The sequence below is a fragment of the Epinephelus fuscoguttatus genome, linkage group LG8, assembly GCF_011397635.1.
Source record: "Epinephelus fuscoguttatus linkage group LG8, E.fuscoguttatus.final_Chr_v1".
Lineage (NCBI taxonomy): Eukaryota > Metazoa > Chordata > Actinopteri > Perciformes > Serranidae > Epinephelus > Epinephelus fuscoguttatus.
Window position 1 is genome coordinate 43,191,557 of NC_064759.1, and position 23,681 is coordinate 43,215,237.

Consider the following 23,681-nt stretch of genomic DNA (forward strand, 5'->3'; position numbering starts at 1 on the left):
GCAATGCTCCAAGCAGCAGAGACCTTGACCCTGATGGCTGTGACAGACAGAGCCAAGGATAGCTCCATAGACATGAGCTAGAGCCATAGTGTCAGTCAACCATGTTAGTGAAGCACGTATGGCTTTTTTTTTTTTTTTTTTTTTGCTGGCAATAGTTGTAGCTGGAGGCAGTTGTAGCTGGAGGCATTATGTTTTTGGGTTGTCCATCTATCCCATTCTTATGAACACATTATCTCTACAATACTTTGAGGGAATTTCTTCAAATTTGGCATAAATGTCCCCTTGGACTCAACATTGACCTGATTAGATTTTGGTGGTCAAAGGTCACTGTGATCTTGTCTGTCCTATTTTTGTGAATACAATGCTTCAGGAACACCTTTAGGGGTTTCTGAAATTTGAATGTCCGAGTGGACTGAGGAATAAACTATTTAGAATTTAGTGGTCAAAGGTCAAGGCCAGTGTGACCTTAAAAAGCATGTTTTTGGCCATAACTTTAAGATTTTTTTTTTTTTTTTTACTAATTATTACAAAAATTCACATAAATGTCTAATAGGATAAAATAATGAACTGATGACATTTTATATGCAAAAGGTCAAAGGTCACTGTGACATCATAATGCTTTTCATAAAACTTTTTCCTAGCCATTATTCACATAGAAAAGAGTATCTGCACACTTGGATCAATGCAAGTATCTTTAATGAACCAAGCTTTCCGTCAGAGGACCTTCATCAGGGTAACAATCAGCACATGAGCACAATGAACAGTCTTTATGTGATTCATCAAAGCAATCAGTAACACCTGTGCTTCACCACTCCTGCTCAGATGGGAGATGTAGTTCAAAAGCAGAGTGTGTAGTCCTCTCTGCACAACAGTACATTTCAATATCAAGTAAAGGAAACATTATAGAGACACTCCACAAGAACCATGTGCAGACAAAAATAACTAAACAATAGAGAAAACAATGTAGAACGAACAGAAGACTGAATACATAATACAACAATAAAAGGGTGAAGACACTGCACAAACATCAGGCAGACTGTCATAAAATGCAGTACCTAAGACCCTAATAAAATAGACCTAAAACAGATCCGCAAAAATCCATATTATAACGTAGCACTCATATCAAAATTAACATTTAAGCCCTTTGGGTGTAGAGAGTCTAATGTGTGTATCCAAAAGAGTTCTTTTTGACATAATCTTTTGTCAGTGTCTCCTCCTCTTGGCAACTGTGCATGCTCAATTCCCTGAAAACAGAGGGAAGAGATAGGATGAGGAAGAGCATTAAAACGACTGGCAACTGGATAGTTAGGATCAGCACGTCTGATGGAACTTTTATGTTCACTGATCCTCTGCTCTAAACTATGTATAGTTTTGCCTACATACACCTTGTCATAGGGGCATTTAAGTATGTAGATCACATTTTTAGTGTTACATGTAATGAAACCTCTCACTGGGTTACTTTTAACAGATTTGGGATGTTTAAAGTCAAAAGATTTCTGAGTATTGTTACATTGGGCACAAGTGCCGCATGGATAGTTTCCATTTCTCAGAGGTGCCAAGAGGGTCTGACTTGGAGTTGTTTGTATACTAGCCCTGACCACCCTATTATGGAGGTTAGGACCCCGTCTATACACAAACAAAGGTGGGTCTTTAAATGTATTATTAAGTGAAGGATCATTAGAGATTCAATGCCAGTATTTCATAATGGTATTTTTAATCACATAAACTTTTGGAGTATAGGTGGTAATATGTGAAACAGAAAACTTCTTAACCCTTTTATCACTCTTTTTTAATAGTTCAGAGCATGGTGTAGAGAGTGCAGTGCTGTAGGCCTCATTAATACTATCAGGGGAGTAACCCCTGGCCAATAGGGATAGGCGTATCGATCCTGTGGTATCGATATATCGATACTCACACGCTACTCATTTGGCATCAGTTTCATTAAAAATATATCAGTATTCACTAACAAATAAGAATTGGAGGTGCATGCGTCAGTTTCAACTGTTTTAGATAGCTTACATCAATTACTATGTGCCGAGACACTCCCGTACCTGGCGGCGTATTGAGCTGGCCCGTGTCACATGACAAGGAAACTTGAGACATGAGCGTCAAACGTGCAACTCAGCCGACACAGCCAGTATGAATGCGTGAGCCGGGGAAACAAACAGAGAAGCATCGGGTATGACAGACAAAAAAACAAAGCGTGGAGTTATTTTTCACCAGTCGATAAAGTTACGGCAAGGTGCCAAGTGTGTGATAAAAAAGTTGCACACAGCAGTAACACAAGTAATTTATTCAAACATCTGAAGACCACACATCCAGAGAGCCACAGTGAGCTTGAGAAAAGACAAGCAGAGAAGGTCCAGTCTCCTGCACCATCCGCTGTCCAGCAAAAGACCCTGCTAGAGAGTTTGCAAAAATGCAAAGTGTATCCAGGCACAGACAGCACTGTTACCTTTGCCAGTGTATTGATAAAGACAATGCTTGTGTTGTGTCTGTTCCTGAATCCTTAAATATTATGATCACAATCTAATTTTAACACGACACACTTTAGGTTAAGAGGATAATTATACCCAGTATAGTTCAGTTACTTAAAACAGACATTGGATTTAGTAATGTTTACTGAATATTTTGCTTAAGTAATTATGCAAAACTTGTATGTGTGAATATGCATATATTTTCAGAAGTCTAAACACTTGATTAAGCCAGGTGTAAAATCCTTATTTTATTATGTGGATAAGTAAGAGGCAAAAGCTTCTACAAAGAGGATTTAAGTCATCTTGATCTCCACGCCATAAAGATGAATTTACTGAAGTTAAAAATTTCTGGCTCAGAGTGATAAAAAAGATAAGAAAATATGAGATATGAGACTTCCGGTTATGGCGCGTTGCTGAGCAGACGTGTGTCAGAGCTCCTCCATAAAGTTTTAAATTTTGGACAACAAAACACCCACAAATAACCCTGTACAGCCACTTTTTTGAACTTGAAGTGAGGTGTAGTCCCAATGGCACCAAAACTGGCAAAACAGGCACAAAAACCTGTGAAAATAGACTCCACACCTGAACTTGCACAGCAAGCTAGCAGCATTGCTATGGCTAGCAGAGAAGCAACAGGTGGCCAGCCCAGACCAAATCCTTACCGCTATTCAAGCAATGAAGGAAGACTTTACATCGAGATTTAATGGACTGCTAAACGCGATACAGGGAGTGAAAAGCGAACTGAAAGCAATCATAGTTCATGTCACGGAGGCTGAAGACAGAATTAGCTCCACCGATGATGACATCGCATCTCTGCAAGCCCAAAATGCTGCCATGAGAGCAACCGTGGAGAAGTTGGTGCTTAAAGTTGACGACTTGGAAAACTGCAGCCGTCATTCCAACCTTCGTCTGGTGGGCCTCCCGGAAAAGAGGGAAGGGGCTGACATTCTGATGACTTGCAAAGATTCGGTGCCAGTGAAAAAAAAGGAAAAACTAGGAGCAAATCACCGCACTCACAACCAGAATATGCCATGGTGCCAGAAGACCGTGTGTCAAACTTCTGTAGAAAAGAGTATCTACACACTTGGATCAATTCAAGCATCTTTAATGAACCAAGCTTTCAGTCAGAGGACCTTCATCAGGGTAACAATCAGCACATGAGCACAATGAACAGTCTTTATGTGATTCATCAAAGCAATCAGTAACAGCTGTGCTGCATCACTCCTGCCATTATTCAACATCATATATCAAGAACAGAAGGGGAGATACTGAATTGGTGACTCAAATCTTGGGTGTCCACCTTGAAACTGTGCCGATTGTATAGATCTTCTGAGCTGTTGGGGAAAGATGGGTGTGAACTAGGGCTGCACGATATTGGAAAAAACTGACATTGCGATTTTTTTTTTTTCAATCTATATTGCGATATTAAAATATACAAGAATTTTCACCAGATGACTTAAAGTAAGAAAATTAGAAAATAGTGGTGGGGCTTTTACTCACCACAACTGCAGAGGCTCCTGGCTTCATTTGAAACAGCCTACATTATAAACAGGTCGATATTTATTAATCCCTCTGTATCTTTATATTTTTACTTTTCATCCGCTCCTGTTGCCTTGATAAAATTAATGCATTGCGCCGTCATTTCAAACTCAACACTTCCTGAATGTGTTTCAGATTAAAAGCCCCTTATAACCTCGGCTGAGAGAATCCCTCCATTTTCTAAATAGGCTTTTATTGTGAAACATTTGTAAGAACTTGTTGTGGAGGATTCGGTGGCTTGTATGTTTGCGTACGGTACTTCAAATGTAGCTTCTGCCATCTGGTGGCACTTTTTTACATTACTACAACAACATTTCAGCTGGCACATGAACAGACACAGTGACTGAAATAAATAAGTAATAAAAATCGGACAAGAATAACCCGATGACATCACACGCGTCGTGGAAGAAGACCGGGGATAATTGGTGCGTGCCATTGTGTAGTGTGTCATGTCTGTTGGCCAAGTCACGGCACGACTCCATAATCTTGTAATGTGACATAGTGACTTTCCGAATGGGCAGAAAAGTTGTGTAGTGTGTGCCAGGCATAAATCCTCCCTTACCGTTTCTCTCTCTTGCATTTCGCTCATTTTCAATTTCAGTGTGTGACTGCAGCGTGTGCATGAGAGGGTGAGGGGCTGCTGAGTGCTCAGAGAGGTGAGCAGAGCAAAGAGCTCTCTTTAGAGCTGCTTTTCTGAAGCAAAACAAAAGTTTACATGCAGGGCTGCCCCTGACCAAATTGGGGCCCTAAGCGAAATTTTATTCGGAGGCCCCCATCCCAAATGTATCATAGGTACAAAATGACCGTACAACAACTTGCCATTTAACTTGACAACCTTTACTGGCAATAACAAATGTACTGTAGATACAGTAGTTTGGCTGTGTGAGTCAAATAAAATAAAAAATTCAACCTGAAATAAATAAATAAACAAACCTGAGTCACAAATAGCCATCAATTACTCATCAAAAGAAAGTAACTTCCACCACCTCAATCCCCCACCCTTGATTAAACGCTGAAAATAAAATAAAAAAGGGAGATAGGTTTTTCCTATTTAATCTTATTTTGTTATATTTCTCCCTCTCCCCTCTCTGGAGGCGTCCGATCTCCCTCAGCCCTCCGCCTCTCCCACCTTAATTAAACACTGAAAACAGAAATAAAATACAGAGACATTCTTTTCTATTTTCATTTTAGCTATATTTCTCCCTCTCCCCTCTCTGGGAGCATCCGACCTCCTGGCCCTGCACATACCCCCGAGGCTCGGGTCTCCCCCTCCGTGGAGCCCGCCCGCCGTGCCTTCCCCGCACACACTCCTGAGGCTCTTTTGGACGACATGTGGACAACTCTTCACCTGCTGCAGCTCTGCAAGTGCCTGCCAGCGCACCCCTCTTATTGTTCAAATGTTCAGTGCTGTCAATCATTGTAGCGACGCATGGGTGGTCAGGTCTCTTCTCTCCTTCCTCGAGCTGATTCTACGCACGCCTCATGGTAGCGCATGTGCGCATCCATTGCGCATATGCGCAAATGCATCCCCTCGCGCAAAATGTGGCCCCCCATGGAAGATGAGGGCCTACGCACAGCGCGTGTTCTACGTTTAGGGAGGGGCGGCCCTGGTGCCCATGTTCTAAAAAAAGAGAAAACGTTGCACGTCCTGTGATTTGACTATCGTACATGTGCACAGGTTCAAACGATATATTGTGCAGCCCTAGTGTGAAGCAACCATGTTTTCACAGACATGGATGTAAACTAAGAGAAACTTGACTGGCAGACGGAGGCGTACAATCGCAACGCGGTAACTTATGTTTTTTTTTTCCATAAGATATTTTTTGCATGATAATACCCACACATCATTGGTATTGGTGAATGAATATTTCATACACTGGAAAGGATTCTGTTTCATGTCTTCATCTGCTGGTGGGCCAACACAATAAGAGTATGCATGTATAATATGATGTTAATTCCACAACAGAAGAGACTTGATGATCAATAAATTTAAGATGGGGGAAAAAAGTGTATATATCAATATCTGTATTGGTTATTTGCCAAATGAGTTGTTACATATTGGCATGTCAGATATCGGCAAAAAATCTTATATAATGCATTCCAATATTTTTTTGGACAACTTTTACATTTTATTCATAGTTAGTAAAGATATGAAAGGGGAGAGAGGAGGCTGTGGTAAGGACTCAGCCTTAATGGTACCTACATGGTGAGCTACAGTGGTGGCCCACACAGGTGTGTCTGGAGACTGTTTTAGATGGATGGTTTTAAAATCCAAACCAAACAAATTACATTTATGTCAATCGAGTAAGCCTTTACCTCAAGTGAGTGCTCTTAAAAACACTTAGAGCTCCGGTCCAACTCACTCTGCTCTTTGAATGATCACTCACTCAGCACTGCTTAGCCTAAGGCTAAGGCCTGCAGTGCTGATCCTAACCCAGCAAAGCTGCATCTAAGCTCAGACACGTCCAATTTCGAATGTATCAGATCACTAACTCAGGGCTAAGCTTGTGGCTAAAAGCATTTCATAATCTGTGTGAAAAGTCTTTATCATGCTGTTTGGCCACAAAAAGTCGTTTTCAGAGTTTAATTTTTTAGTGTCTGGCATTTTTTTTCTTGCTCATCGTCAGGGCTCCATTCTGCCAACCCATTAAGTATTGAGGGCATTTGAGCATTTCAGCTTAATTAGAAAGTTACTTAAAAATCCTAATCATAGTAATTACTTCAGAGCTGCCAACATTTGACTGGAGCTGCTGTGATGTCTTTTTTTTTTTTTTTTTTTGCACCAGCCTGAGTGAGTTTGCCCTGTTTCGCTGCTTAACAAAGGATTAGAGGAGGAAACGTTGTTCAAATGTGTTCACAAATATTTGTATGTGATTATGTTAGAACATATACGTGCTCTGTTTGTTTAGAAATAGTGGCAGTAGAGACTGTGCTGATTGTATAGCTCTAATGTGCTGCCGGGTTTGTGTGTGAAGCATTCATGTTTTAGAGTTTGTAGCTTTTTTGCAGCAACATCCATATTTGAAGTATTATCTGCTGTCATGGCAACATAGGAGTCTGGACAGACAAAGATATAAACTGGAACTGCAACTTGATTGGTTTGCTGAGGCATACAACCATGAGGTGATAGTTCTAGTTTTTACTTTCCACAACATGTTCCGTCATGTCTGAATGTGGACCAGTTGGACTTTAATCATGGCGAAGAGAAAGGGGAATGATGTTGGTGTTGCAGGTGGAATTGTTAAACAGAGGAAGGGTCAGTGTTAGGGTTGGGACTCGTTGGGATTTTAACGATTCCGATTCCTTACCGATTCCTCTTACCGATTCCTACATTATATTCATTATACTTGCTATACTTAAACAAGTATATAATAAACACTAGGGCTGTCGAAAGCACCATGAAATTTAGTTTGAATATTTTCAAATTAATTTAGTAGAGTTTGAATAATATTCAAATTTATTATTAATTTTTATTATTATTATTATTTTATTATTTATTATTATTATTAAAAAAAAAAAAAAATATATATATATATATATATATATATATATATATATATATATATATATATATATATATAAATAAGATGCTTATTGCTGGCGCAATATGAACGTGACACTCGGATGAAAACACTCATTCTGACCGCAATGTCTGGATACTTCAGTGCACCTGTAGTTTTCCACCATAAGAGTGGATCCTGGTTGGCTCGTAGTGGTGTCTCATTCTGGTAACGTTTCATCTCTTCTTCAAAAAGGGTAGGCAGGGAGGCAGCAGGTGCAACACTCTCCCTATATGTCTCCCTGAACAGGTCACACATCGCGCAGTGGGTGCTGTTGGCGCAGTAGGCTCCTCCGTCCATGCCTATCCATCCATCTCTCGCAGGAATTCCACTGGATGCGGGTCCGTTGCTGAAGGGCTGCGTGCACAGACGCAACCGACACGCATCTGGTGGAATTTGGGGGTCTGCGTCCCTCTCTGGCCCGGCTTGTGCACGAGCCATTTCTGCCCGAACGGTTATTAATAGTATTAATGAATTATTAATGATATTCAAATTATCAAATTTAGGTTCGAACTTATAAAAAAATATATGTATTTGAATATATTTCGAACTTCGAATTTTTTTGACAGCGCTAATAAACACAAATACAAAAACTTTATTCTAACTGTTGCACAGTAGCCTACGATTACATGAAAATACACATTTGTGTGTGGTGTGTATTTCAGATTTAGAGCTTGTGTCATCTCCCTGAGAATATATAACAACAAAAAGTGATTCTCTGATTTCTACAGTAACACTATTACCTCAAATTAACCACAGCAATGCAATAAAAAATACTTATATGCATTCATGCTTGGGCACTGTTATTTACGTGACAACACCTGAACAGAACACACACGCACATTGGCAGTTTGTTTATACCGCTCCCCTCGCTGGAAACGGACCTCCCGCCGCCCACTTCCGCCTCAAACACGGAGGTCTCCCTCTCCGGGGCACCCACTGTGCACGCCCGGCCTGTTAAATAGCCTGTAACCATAACAACTGTGTGACACAAACTCAGTGCTTGGGTTCATACAGATATCGTTTTTTTTGGGGGGTTTTTGTTTACAATCTAGGTTTGCAGGAACCGTTACTCCAAATGTGATGGAACGGGTTGGAAAAAAGAACCAGATCCGGATCCCAACCCTAGTCAGAGTTGTTTTTTCACTTTTTTTTCTCCAAGATAAACCAGTATCATACACACTGGTTCAGAAGTGTGACAATTTGGCTGGTCTTCACTTCTTCAAAGGCCTGATGAGGGTTAATGCTAGCTTATAAGGTTTAGGTTAGGGTAAGGGTTGGGTGTAGGCATTTAACTCTGATGGTTAAGGTGAGGGCAAGGGGCCATGGAATGCATAATGACAAAGATAGATGTACAGGGTTGTGTGTGTGTGTGTGTGTGTTTCTGTTGCATAAAGTCTGTATGGCCCATTGCTTCTGCCAGGGTTTACGGCAAGCCTTCCCCCCCCCCCCCCCAGAATTCAGGCCATATAGAACAACTACTGGATGTATAGCCATATAACAGTCTGGTGTGATGTGATGTGGTGTACACTCTGAAGAGTCAGGGACACACTCTGTACAGCCTCAGTGGATAAATAGATCTGTCCATAATTAAAATCCTAAAATCTGGTCTGCATATTTTAAGTTTATATTTAAGTTGTCTTGGCAACGACTTTCATTGGTCACACAATACTAGGCTATTTAATATGCTATTAATGAATTTATTTATTCATTTCAATCAATCAATCAGTCAATCAATTTTATTTGTAAAGCCCAATATCACAAATCACAATTTGCCTCACAGGGCTTTACAGCATACGACATCCCTCTGTCCTTAAGACCCTCACAGCGGATAAGGAAAAACTCCCCAAAAAACCCCTTTAACGGGGAAAAAAAACGGTAGAAACCTCAGGAAGAGCAACTGAGGAGGGATCCCTCTTCCAGGACGGACAGACGTGCAATAGATGTCGTACAGAACAGATCAACATGATAAATTAACAGTAATCCATATGACACAGAGAGAGAGAGAGAGAGAGAGAGAGAGAGAGAGAGAGAGAGAGAGAGATGCAGGTAATGACAGTATCTTACAACAACATTAATGAAAGTAATAATATTATAGTTATAGTTCTGGTTACTGCGGTACAATATGTTGAAAGTATGTATTAATATCTGGCAGTATACATGTGTGACAATAGTCATATGTGTATAATAACAGAAGAAGTATGACTAATGACTAATGATGGCAGCAGCAGCAGGAGGCATCTGGCGGGACCACGGGCAGCACAACCACACACGTCACGCTGTCCAGGCACCGCTGTGATATGAGTTAATCTGAGAGACAGTGGAGCACAAAGGCTCCGGAGAAGAAGCCGAGTTAGTGACATCCAGAATGGCCGGGTTAGCTAGATGCAGTAATAGGATACGAGAGAGAGAGAGAAGGGGCCCGGTGTATTATAGAGGGGTCCTCCGGCAGACTAGGCCTAAGTCAGCCTAACTAAGGGCTGGTACAGGGCAAGCCTGAGCCAGCCCTAACTATAAGCTTTATCAAAGAGGAAAGTCTTAAGTCTAGTCTTAAATGTGGAGACGGTGTCTGCCTCCCGGATCGTAACAGGAAGATGATTCCACAGGAGAGGAGCCTGATAGCTAAAGGCTCTGGCTCCTGATCTACTTTTGGAGACTTTAGGGACCACGAGTAACCCTGCGTTCTCAGAGCGCAGTGTTCTGGTGGGATAATATGGTACTATGAGCTCTCTAAGATATGACGGAGCTTGACCATTTAGAGCTTTATAAGTTAACAGTAGGATTTTAAATTCAATTCTGGATTTTACAGGGAGCCAGTGCAGAGAAGCTAAAACAGGAGAGATATGATCGCGTTTCTTAGTTCCTGTTAGTACACGTGCTGCTGCATTCTGAATTAGCTGGAGAGTTTTTAAGGACTTACTAGAGCTACCTGATAATAGAGAGTTACAGTAATCCAGCCTAGAGGTAACAAAAGCGTGGACCAATTTTTCTGCATCTTTTCGGGTCAGTATAGGCCTAATTTTCGCAATATTACGCAGATGAAAAAATGCAGTCCGTGAAGTTTGCTTTAAATGAGAATTAAAAGACAAATCTTGATCAAATGTTACTCCGAGGTTTCTTACGGTAGTGGCAGGGGCCAGAGCAATGCCATCTAGAGAAACTATGTCATCAGACAAAGAGTCTCTGAGTTGTTTGGGGCCAAGAACAATAACTTCAGTTTTGTCTGAATTTAACATCAGGAAATTGGTGCTCATCCAAGTTTTTATGTCTTTAAGGCAATTATAGAGTTTAGTTAATTGATTGCTTTCTTCTGGCTTCATCGATAAATACAACTGAGTATCATCCACATAACAATGGAAATTTATAGAGTGATTTCTAATGATGTTACCTAAAGGAAGCATATATAGAGTAAACAGGATTGGTCCGAGCACAGAACCTTGCGGAACTCCAAAACAAACTTTAGTACGTAAGGATGGTTCATTGCTAACGCCAACAAATTGAAAACGATCAGATAAATAAGATTTAAACCAGCTCAGTGCTGAACCTTTTAAGCCAATTAAGTGATCCAGTCTCTGCAGCAGAATTTGATGGTCAATTGTGTCAAACCCACTAAGATCTAATAAAACAAGTACAGAGACGAGTCCTTTGTCTGAAGCAATCAGAAGGTCATTTGTAATTTTAACTAGTGCTGTCTCAGTGCTATGATGCACTCTAAATCCTGACTGAAATTCCTCAAATAAATTATTATCCTGGAGAAAATCACACAGCTGGTCTGCGACTACTTTCTCAAGGATCTTTGACATAAAGGGAAGATTAGATATTGGTCTATAGTTGGCTAACACCTCTGGATCCAGGGTGGGCTTTTTCAGTAGAGGTTTAATTACAGCTATCTTAAAAGACTGTGGTACATAGCCTGTTAATAAGGATATATTGATCATATCTAATATATGAGTGTTAACTAAAGGAAAGACCTCCTTAAGTAGCCTAGTTGGGATGGGGTCTAAGAGACACGTTGATGATTTGGATGAAGAAATCACTGCAGTCAATTCTTGAAGAGAAATTGGGGAGAAGCAATCTAAATATATATTAGATTTTACAGCTGTGTTTGAGGTTAGATAGGTACTATCTGAGGGCAGGAGGTCATGAATTTTGCCTCTAATAGTTAGAATTTTGTCATTAAAAAAGCTCATAAAATAATTACTGCTAAGGGCTAATGGAATACAAGGCTCAACAGAGCTCTGACTCTCAGTCAGCCTGGCTACAGTGCTGAAAAGAAACCTGGGGTTGTTCTTATTGTCTTCTATTAGAGCTGAGTAATAGTTTGCTCTGGCATTGCGGAGGCCCCTCTTATAAGTTTTGAGACTGTCTGTCCAGATTAAACGAGATTCTTCCAGTTTGGTTAATCGCCAATTCCTTTCAAATTTTCGTGATATTTGTTTTAACTTACGGGTTTGAGAGTTATACCAAGGAGCGAACTTTCTTTGCTTTTTTAACTTCTTTTTAAGAGGAGCTACAGAGTCGAGCATTGTTCAGCGAGCCTACGGCGCTATCAACAAAATGATCAATTCGGGAGAGGTTAAAGTCGGCACTGGAAACCTCTGTTACTGAAGGTATTGGTATTGAATTTAACGACGAAGTAATCTTTTCCTTAAGTTTTGCGACAGCACTATCTGATAAACATCTAGTATAGTAACTGTTGCTGAGTGGCGTGTAATCGAGTAAAAAGAAATCAAAAGTAATCAGATAATGATCCGATAGCGAGGGATTCTGTGGAAAGACTTTTAGGTTATCAATTTCAATTCCATACGTCAGAACTAGATCGAGGGTATGGTTAAAACAATGAGTAGGTTCATGTACACCCTGACTGAAGCCAATGGAGTCTAATAATGAGATAAACGCGGTAGCCAGGGAGTCATTATCAACGTCGACATGAATGTTAAAATCGCCTACAATAATAACTTTATCTGATTTAAGAACTAAACTGGATAAAAACTCTGAGAATTCAGATAAAAATTCAGAATACGGGCCAGGAGCACGGTACACTATAACAAATAAAAGTGGCTTCGAGGTTTTCCAGGTATATGGGATATTTCCAGTTGGAATTTTGAATGTTGATATTTTCATCTGCCAGACTTTCTCAAGGTGCAGCTAGCAAGTGCATTTATGCGCACTTGCTAGTTGCATGTTTATTATATCCACTTTATTCCCAGTCCCCATGATACCTTGTGTGAATTATAGGCATGGCTTCTGGTGCTGAACCGAAATCGCCTCTCTCCAGTGGTAACGATATGCTAACAGTACGCTAATCCTTTTTACTAGAGCGATTGGGAGATAAAACCATAGACCTACAGTACAGGCCAAAAGTTTGGACACACCTTCTCATTCAATGCGTTTTCTTTATTTTCATGACTATTTACATTGTAGATTCTCACTGAAGGCATCAAAACTATGAATGAACACATGTGGAGTTATGTACTTAACAAAAAAAGGTGAAATAACTGAAAACATGTTTTATATTCTAGTTTCTTCAAAATAGCCACCCTTTGCTCTGATTACTGCTTTGCACACTCTTGGCATTCTCTCCATGAGCTTCAAGAGGTAGTCACCTGAAATGGTTTTCCAACAGTCTTGAAGGAGTTCCCAGAGGTGTTTAGCACTTGTTGGCCCCTTTGCCTTCACTCTGCGGTCCAGCTCACCCCAAACCATCTCGATTGGGTTCAGGTCCGGTGACTGTGGAGGCCAGGTCATCTGCCGCAGCACTCCATCACTCTCCTTCTTGGTCAAATAGCCCTTACACAGCCTGGAGGTGTGTTTGGGGTCATTGTCCTGTTGAAAAATAAATGATCGTCCAACTAAACGCAAACCGGATGGGATGGCATGTCGCTGCAGGATGCTGTGGTAACCATGATGGTTCAGTGTGCCTTCAATTTTGAATAAATCCCCAACAGTGTCACCAACAAAACACCCCCACACCATCACACCTCCTCCTCCATGCTTCACAGTGGGAACCAGGCATGTGGAATCCATCCGTTCACCTTTTCTGCGTTTCACAAAGACACGGCGGTTGGAACCAAAGATCTCAAATTTGGACTCATCAGACCAAAGCACAGATTTCCACTGGTCTAATGTCCATTCCTTGTGTTTCTTGGCCCAAACAAATCTCTTCTGCTTGTTGCCTCTCCTTAGCAGTGGTTTCCTAGCAGCTATTTGACCATGAAGGCCTGATTCGCGCAGTCTCCTCTTAACAGTTGTTCTAGAGATGGGTCTGCTGCTAGAACTCTGTGTGGCATTCATCTGCTCTCTGATCTGAGCTGCTGTTAACTTGCGATTTCTGAGGCTGGTGACTCGGATGAACTTATTCTCAGAAGCAGAGGTGACTCTTGGTCTTCCTTTCCTGGGTCGGTCCTCATGTGTGCCAGTTTCGTTGTAGCGCTTGATGGTTTTTGCGACTCCACTTGGGGACACATTTAAAGTTTTTGCAATTTTCCGGACTGACTGACCTTCATTTCTTAAAGTAATGATGGCCACTCGTTTTTCTTTAGTTAGCTGATTGGTTCTTGCCATAATATGAATTTTAACAGTTGTCCAATAGGGCTGTCGGCTGTGTATTAACCTGACTTCTGCACAACACAACTGATGGTCCCAACCCCATTGATAAAGCAAGAAATTCCACTAATTAACCCTGATAAGGCACACCTGTGAAGTGGAAACCATTTCAGGTGACTACCTCTTGAAGCTCATGGAGAGAATGCCAAGAGTGTGCAAAGCAGTAATCAGAGCAAAGGGTGGCTACTTTGAAGAAACTAGAATATAAAACATGTTTTCAGTTATTTCACCTTTTTTTGTTAAGTACATAACTCCACATGTGTTCATTCATAGTTTTGATGCCTTCAGTGAGAATCTACAATGTAAAGAGTCATGAAAATAAAGAAAATGCATTGAATGAGAAGGTGTGTCCAAACTTTTGGCCTGTACTGTAAATACAGTACATATACCGCATTGACTGTGGAGGGGCGTGCCTAAAGCGCCGCCATTTTGGTACAGGGCTAGCAGAGGCGGTAGTGCACTTACATCTACAGAGGTAAGAGGTACTCCACAATCTCAAAGTAGAATTTTTCACCGAGTTTTCGACTGATTTCCAAACGGTTTGATTTGTTAAAAATGTCACACATGTAGCTATGACACAGGATGCTTGGATATTTTAAAAATGCCAGTTTTACTACCCAAATACAAATTCTACTTAATGTTTGTGTCAATCCCATGTATTACACAGCTGCGTACTAGTGAAATAACTAATTTGAGACATTATTTTGGTTAAAATGCAATGTTATTTCATCTATAAGCTGCCTCTGGTCTGAAAAAAACAGACCTTAGACTGCAGTGATTGACCAGTTAGAAGATTAATGATAGATATTGGATGTATTTAATATGTACACTCAAACAAATGACAGCATATGATGAATCCTGTAAGATCCTGCAGACTGACAGTCTGCTGTTCACAAAGGGTAGAGACAGCTGATTTTATACCTGCAATAATAATAATAATAATAATAATAATGATGAGAGTGATAGTAAAAATAATAATAATGATAATAGTAATAATAAAATGATAATGATAATAGCAATATAATTATAATGATAGTGCTAATAATAATAATAATAATAATAATGATAATAAATTGATAATGATAATAGCAATATAATTATAATGATAGTGCTAATAATAATAATAATAATAATAATAATGATAATAAATTGATAATGATAATAGCAATATAGTTATAATGATAACATGTGCTTACAGGAACAATCCCCTTTTTTCATGGTGCATGTTCAACATTGTTGCTGAAGCTACAAATTTATAGTTGCTTAGTCTGGGTGGTAGTAATGTTACATACATGGACAGTGCAAAATGTACCAGAGCTTAGCAAAAACATTTTAGAAAATGCTAATTTTAGAGTTATTTAAATATCCGTTAAAAACAAAGCTGTATTTGCTAAAAGGCGAATTACTTTGGAAAATGGAGTGTTGTTGGAGGTTAGCAAGACTAGTGTTGTTTCGTGTTTTGTTGATCATCTCAATAAGTAAAAGGAAAACATAAATACGCTTCAGAATGACAGAGAATAAGCATATTTCTCAGAATGTTGAACTATTACATTTCTATAGTAACTTTTAAAAAAGAAATTTGATTACCTTAAAACTTCAATTAATAGCCTGGGCTATTTTCTTAAATCACTGAAATCAACAGGCCTATATTTGACAGGCCTTTACTTCCTTTCACACAAAACTGCTCAGCTGTTTATTTTTATAAAAAACAACAACAACTTTTTATTCTTTTGATCTGAGGACACTTAATTTACAGGGTAATCAAGGAATGGACACATAATTTGATGTGGTTAACAACCGGGTTTTATACATCTGAAAAACTTCTATTAAAAAAATGATCTGCCTGGCAACCAGACCTGAGGGGTATTCCAGGTAGGAGGTTCAACAAACTCTGAGTCTAACCCTGAACTCTGAGTTGACTTACTCTGAGATGGGAAACTCTGAGTTACCGGTTCCAGAACAGCTGATTTGAGTTAGTTCAGTCAATTCTGAGTATGTTCACTCTGAGTTAAGCCGACAATAAAAAGCCATCATCAATGGAGCGCCGACTCCACGATTCACCATGGCAACAGGTAAATAAAAGACAGCGCCTCCATTTTAATCCAGTGGATGTAGAGATATTAATGCATGTGTAGCAGACGGTGCACGTTTATCTTTAAAAGAAGAGCCTGAGTCAGAGCGAGGAAAGTGTAAATAAGTTAACCATAAAGTTAATAAAAAAGTTTTATTCAGTGTTGTCCGTTTATTCATCATTTATCAGACTTACATAATTCTTAATGAAGATAAAGTGGTGGGATCTGACTGTGTATCAGGCTGTAGATACATTACATTATATTAGTAATATATAATAATATATTTGTTCAGATTTAATGTGATGGGGAAAAACACAGGAGGCAGCAACTGAAAAATAGGAAGATTTAAAACATATAGGCTAGGCTATAGATCAGAGACATAAAGACATGACTGTAAACTCACAGTCTGACCCAGTAATAATATGTTTGGTGATTTGCACTTGAAAAGATGTTGAGGTTAAAATACAGTAGATTTGAAAATGTTGCACATCTATTTGTATCTTGACTCAACAGCATTTAGTGACTTTATTTCAGCTACAAATGTAGTAAATTTAAAGACACTGAAATGCTGCACCACTGCTCACTCAGAAATATTAACATATAATCCCCAATATTAGGCTATAGGAATTATGTTCCATCAGTGCGACCAATGACCTCAGTGATAGAGATCATTAGTCATTGATACTACGAGTCTAAAGCTTCATACCCATTTTTTAAATTTAAATAATTAGACCTACACATTATGTGCAATAAACATTTGGGAGCTGCTCTAACAGACTGACAGTCTGATCCTTGTGCACAGTGTTATAAAAAATAATAAATATAAAAAGGACAGAGGTTTGATTCTGAGCTGAGGGTGAATTCTCGCTGTGTAATATTTGAATGTAAAGACAAAAACCGATGTCCAAAGAAATGATCGATGTGCATAAATTCAGTAACTTAAGACAGTCCTGAGTAACAAACTAATATCCAGCAGGATTTAGACTGTGACAGAGGGTAAATCTCCGCTAATGAACGCGCTTCGATACAAGCTTTGACACGGACTGAATGAATGAGGAAATGAAACAGCGTGTGAGAGGGAGGAGACAGAGAAAAACTCAGGGTTTATTGAAGAAAACCTGTCAGCGAGCAGGTTAGGTTCACAGACTCAGTTGCCGTGGTGACTGACTCAGAGTTTGATTTACCTCTCTTTCTGGAACTGAAAACCCAGAGTTTCCCTCATTTCAGGGTTAACATACTCAGAGTTTTCACTAAACCCGCTTTCTGGAATACCCCTCAGGCATCTAATTGAAACAGACATTTGTTTGTCAAAATGTTTAGCCACACTGGGCTAGTAAAAGGGACTAGGTATTTAATTGGGACTAGGCTTTTAATTGAAGTCTTACGGTATCCATAGAAATTCTGTTTCTATGGGATTATTACAAATCAGTATTATACATCGCATCTGACTGACCTTGTCCTGGGGCTCTAAACTCAACTCAACATGTGACATTTGCATCGTGTTTTGTACAGAGACTGTATGTAAAGATACATATACAGTCTGTAGTTTTGTAAATAAAGTTTTCAGATTAGGGTTTTTATTTAACTTTCAGATACATTTTCAACATACATGAATATAACCATAATTAGAACCACATACCATCAAACACTAGTTTACCGCTACAATTAGTCAAAAAACACATTTTATTGGGGACCCACTTAAACTAGCTCCAGTGGGTCCAGAGGAATCACTAGACTGTAAACCTGTCAATATCACTGCATTTCATTTCTTTAAATTCAGCGTGCACAGGCTGTTTGTTGTCAGGGGCCTATGTTAGCAGTGTGAACCTACAAACTGTATACTTAAGTATTTGTTTATCTATTGCAAGTCATATTGTCATAACAGTATTTTACAACATTATCACAGATATCGCATGTTTTTCAGGTGTCATGTAGCTCTAATCCATATTATGATGATATTGTTTCATATTGTAAGATAAGATAAGATATACTTTATTGATCCCCAGAGGGGAAATTCAGGTATCACAGCAGCACAAGACAAAAAGACAGTAAAAAGAATAAGATGAAAGAGGAAAAAATTAAAAAAATAATGATCAATAAATAAAAAATAAACAAAATAAAATTGCTACATCAAGATGAATAATTATAGTAATAATAATAGTGATAGTAATAATTATGTATTATGATAATTGTGTAGAGAGAACTTGGAGAAAGTGAAATTATATCTAGTCCACATCACAACTAGTGTTTGTATCTAGCATAGTGTTATTTCTCCATTCTCACTCAAAATAAATGTTTGTAATATTTGTGTATGGTTTGATCATGCACGCTGTAGCAAAAGAAAACACATGGATTCAGATTATGTTTCTGTTTGATTTCCTCTGCCTCAGATATCTGGAGTCTGGGTGTGATCCTGTTCATGTTGGTATGTGGCCAGCCACCGTTCCAGGAAGCTAACGACAGTGAGACGCTCACCATGATCATGGACTGTAAATACACTGTACCGGCCCACGTCTCCTGTGCCTGCAAAGAGTGAGTGATACATACACAGTAGGCTTGGGAGATATGATGGGATTATTGCTCAAAACGATAATGGTTGGTAATGACAATGGTCATCACTTGTTCAAGATAACACAAGGGCATTCAATTATGCAAGGCCTGTTTTGAATTTCACACTATATTCAGTCTCTCCTTCTCTTTTGCCCTTGCTTTCTCTATGTTTCAGCCATACAAATAGAATGAACAGAAAAGACATAGAACGATTTAATGTGGTCATTTTACTCGTACAGAAGAAAATATTCATTATTGTTTGTTGTTATGTTGACAACACAGTGGAGCCGTATAGTGTGTCACACTCACTAGTTTGAGAACTCTGATTTGGTCTGTTTTTACACCCATTTTCCCCATAAAACAGAAAAATACAAACGTACACCAATCACAAACACTAATATTATCTTAATTACCTTGTTGATGTAACCTAAAACACACTTTATTCAAAGTCCACAGAAACTAAATAAAACTCACTAAAACCATCTTAAGTAGTCTTTAGTTATCTAGTTAGTCCACCATTCCAACAATCACCAACTGTGGTTTGTTTACAGTAAGTCTTTAATTCATTTAGTTAAATGTGAAAACGTGCTGATCTGCATGCTGTTTGTGCCTGCATGCTCATCCTCTCAGCTGTCCACTGAGCAGCGGCTCTCACTTGTTCTTCTGAGGCAGCTACAGTCAGGAATGGGTACTGAAACCGACGTTTTGATGTAATTTATTAACATGCTTTCATGTTGCTCGAGTTGACAACAATTGCTGCTTTATAATAAAAGCTTTTACATAACAAAATAATGGGGTCTTTTATTGTTAAGAATCTAAAAATGAAAATGAAATGTGTTTATACCTGAATTATCGGAACTTTGTTAGCACCATTTCTTTGATAAAAACAAGTCTAATACTGCAGGGAGAAAGAGTAAAAGCAGAAACAGCCACAATGAAATGTTACATGAAGAGCTGCAGACAACCCAGCTCACTTTCAACAGGTGAACTTCTTTTACCTGCCCTGCTGTGTGATGGAAAAACACTTTCAGCATATTTAGACGCGGATCAGTCTGCTGATTTTATTCATTTGTAATGTAGATGCAAATCCCTGCCATGCTGGGCTGACGTGCCAAGTCAAACCAAACCAAACCAAGCCAAGCCAGCATGTTAATGGGAAAACGACATACATGGTGCACTGTGCGATTCTCTCTTCAATTACCTTTTTTTTGGTTTGTTTTTTTGGACGATTATATCATACATTGTTGTTTTTCTTAAAGATATATTGTCAGAAGGGGAATTTCAATATCGCCCAACCCTAATACACAGCTTTCACACAACAGGATCACTGACCTGCTCTTTCTGTTCTGTTTTTAATAGGTACTGTTGGAAATAAATGTGATACAGATTTTGGTCACATTTTTACGATTAAACATTATTGGTGTTAGCTGCTGTGTCTGCAGTCTGGCTCACCTACCACAATATCCCTCTGTGTATTAGTTGGTGTATCCCAGCTTTCTTCTGTCTGTGTCTGGCTTATAGTCAACACATTATATCTGAAGTGTGGGGACCAGCAAACCACATTAACCTGATATGGTCTGTTTCCTGTAGCCAGGGGTGTTGACCTGTACCCATACTAGAGTTATTGGTTTGCACAGGACACTTGATCACATGTAGTTAGGTGCAGGGTAAGAAAATAAAAAAAAATACTTGGTGGGCACGTTTTGCCCCCACTGTCTAAAAAAACTGGGGTATTTATAAAATTCTGGGGGCACTTTAAAGAAGTAGGCTAATTACTGCATAAATTTACTGTTTTTAATGTGAAATGGACCCTAGATTAAAGTGCATCTTGTCCCAGTCTGAGTTCATAAAAAGCATAATATTGCTATCCCAGAGACAAGTGTGCAGTCATCTGTATATGTGAGAGAAAGCAGGATGCAACTCTAACTATTCAGGCTTTTTTTTTTTTTTTTTTTTTTTTTTTTTTAAGCTCTTTATAGCCTTTGTATATCATGGTTCCCACCATCATGGAATCCCTGGAAAAGTTATGAAATGTGAAAAAGTGTTTTCCAGGCCTGGAAAAGGTTTGGAATTAACACAGTGTTTTGGAAAAGTTTTGAATATATATTGTTTTTGCTGTTGTTTTAAAATATGTTTATAATATCCCAAAATATGTCTAACGAAATGTCAGTAGTATCACATGATGATGATGATGAATTAATCGAGTAATTGGATGAGAAATACTGCATGTTTTCATTGAATTACTTTAGTTTTATATAAGGACAATAGAAATATCTATTATTATCTATATATTGTCTCTGAAATGAGAGAAAGTAGCAACAAATTTGTTTCCTTTTTTGAAAGTCAGGCCTGTCACGCAAATGACCAATTTGACACGCACTCACGTTGCGCCGCTATTTCTCACACTTTCAAAAATAATCAGTGTTGGGCAGTAGCTCACTACAAGTAGCATGTTACAAATATAACAACATTCTCAGTAGCGTGGTGGTAATGTCACTATTTTCTGAGTCTAATAGATTTTATAGTTAATTAATTGACTGAGTAGCGCAGTTATAAACTCTTTTTCCCAGGAAAATCTCTGAAATGCAGTGGACTGTTTCTCTGCGGAGGTCTGAATAAAAGTAAGGATAATAAAACTGAGGATAAGTAATGCGATTGGCGGGGCATCGGTGGTTCAGTGGATATAGCAGGTGCCCCATGTACAAGGCTGTTGCCGCAGCGGCCCAGCTTCGATTCCAGCCTGTGGCCTTTGCTGCATGTCATTCCCTCTCTCTCCCCTTCACTCTGAGCTTTCCTATCAATTAAAGGCAAAAATGCCCACAAGAATATCTTAAAAAATATTTTTTTTAAAAAAGTAATGTGATTGACACCAGCACCATGTAGACAATAGGGTTGCCACCCATCCCGTATATTAAAAAAGAGTTTCACAAGACATAGCGGAGTAAAATTAAATCAGAATTTGCGGGGGAGAATGTCACATAATGGCAGGTCTGTCACTCAGCATCATCGTTGCCATGGTTATGGAGACTCCGCTCAAGACCACTGTTAGCCTGATCACTGACCTATTGGCTGCTTGATAAAGTTATCTGAAGGTCCCTTTACAGCTGGATGTTAAACTTATGGAGCTTATGGATTTATAAAGCCTCACGTGTGTCATTGTAGAGCTAGGTGCACAAGCACAAGCTTTGTTTACTCTCCCACAGTGAGACGTAACTGGATGCAGTAACACCCAATAATCAGTTTGTATATTGATATCTGTGCCTGATCCCTCACTCATTAGAGCTGTCGATTAAAAATATGGCAGAGAAGAAATGCAGTTTTACAGACTGCCTTGCACCAGCGTGGTTCTCCGACATAACAGCTGTCATTACACGCAACCATTATGCGCGGCTGTGGCTATTAATAGCGCCTGTGCCACTAATTCATCATATGTAGGCCTACCTGAAAACCATTATCGTGGTGATATTTCAGTCATCATTATAAAACATCAGACAGATTATTGACGATTAATTTAAAGCTTTACAGCATCAGTAATGTAAGCGGGTTGTGTAACAGCAATAAACATCCCCATAAAACACAGTGGCTGTATAGTTGTACTGGATTTAACAAAGCATTGAGGCAAATAATTTGCCCTGCCCTGTTTTTTACAAATTGCATTTACAGTTTGTGTAGGAACATTGAAGGATATTTCTATTTCTCCTAGTATGTAGGTAGTTGTGTATGTATTTTTAGACTACAACATTTTGACCACAGGATGGTACCTAGTCTATGAGGTGACACTGGTCAGGTGATGCTAGTCAGGTGTTTTCAGGTTAGAGGTGAACAGGAAGTTTTGTGGGTGGCGGGAGCACGCGGCTCTTACCATGAGCATAATCGGACAGCAAACACAATGGAATCACAATCAAGTAAGTCAGTTAAACAGCATCCCTTAGGATCACTTCACATTTAGGTTCAGCTCATTATGTTAATCCTTTTCTTTCTATAACCATTCTTCCAATAAGTGGGAACATCACCCAGGGATACATTACTGTTTGGACATGCATTCACTGGATATGGGTCAAGAACTTTTTTTTTTTTTTTTTTTAACGTATGCAAGTGACTTAAGTAAACTGAAGGTCACAACTGTTCAATTTTTATTATCAAATTACGCAGTTCTGTCCATGTTTTCCTCATGGTGGAAATCATAGGGTCCTACAGCATAGTCAGTATAATACTGCATGTTCAACCACATTGGGACATTCTTGTGTGTACCTCATATCTGTAAAAGTATATTGTGGGCTGTTGAGCCACAGCAGGGACAAAATGTTGTCTTAGATCAGCCCGGTGGCTAAAGAAGGACACAATTAATATGCAGATTGTGGAAGCATTATAACAAGGGCTGTCAACCGATTCATTTTTATAATTGCTAAATTTTGATAGTTAATCGCAATTTTTAGTGCATGGTTAAAATTTGTTATTTTGCATTTCAAACCAGTTTTGAAGTCCATATTAACAAGATGAAGCAGTTCTTACCAGAGTGTCTTAATTGGGAATCAAATGACTACTTTTAGATTTATTTATTTCAAATCAGTGCTCTGCTGCTACAACAGTGTGGTCTGAAACCATGACTTAGAGGCAGAAGATGTGAAATACAGTGGCTTTTTTGTTATTGATTTTTTTTTAACACTACTGCAGTTCAGAAAGTGCAGTTACTCTGATGTAATTTTGATCACATACTGACATCTAGTGATCCCCGATTAATGCAACAGCATTTTAATTTTTCAGGAGTTCAAGTTTAGTTTCTTTCTCTGACTCATACATGTCCTGTGTGCATGAAACTATAGGGATGCACAGTATTGGATTTGTGTCAATATTGATATATCCATATATTGTGGAAA

The 23,681-nt window shown here is 39.0% G+C and overlaps 1 protein-coding gene across 1 annotated transcript in view; it reads left to right on the top strand.

Moving 5' to 3' along the window:
• Nucleotides 1–23,681, top strand: part of snrka (SNF related kinase a) — a 99,824-nt gene that overhangs the window by 25,503 nt on the left and 50,640 nt on the right. The window contains exon 3 of the mRNA XM_049583140.1: nt 18,645–18,786. Coding sequence (XP_049439097.1) covers nt 18,645–18,786 — 142 coding nt within the window. The remainder of the gene's footprint in view (nt 1–18,644; nt 18,787–23,681) is intronic.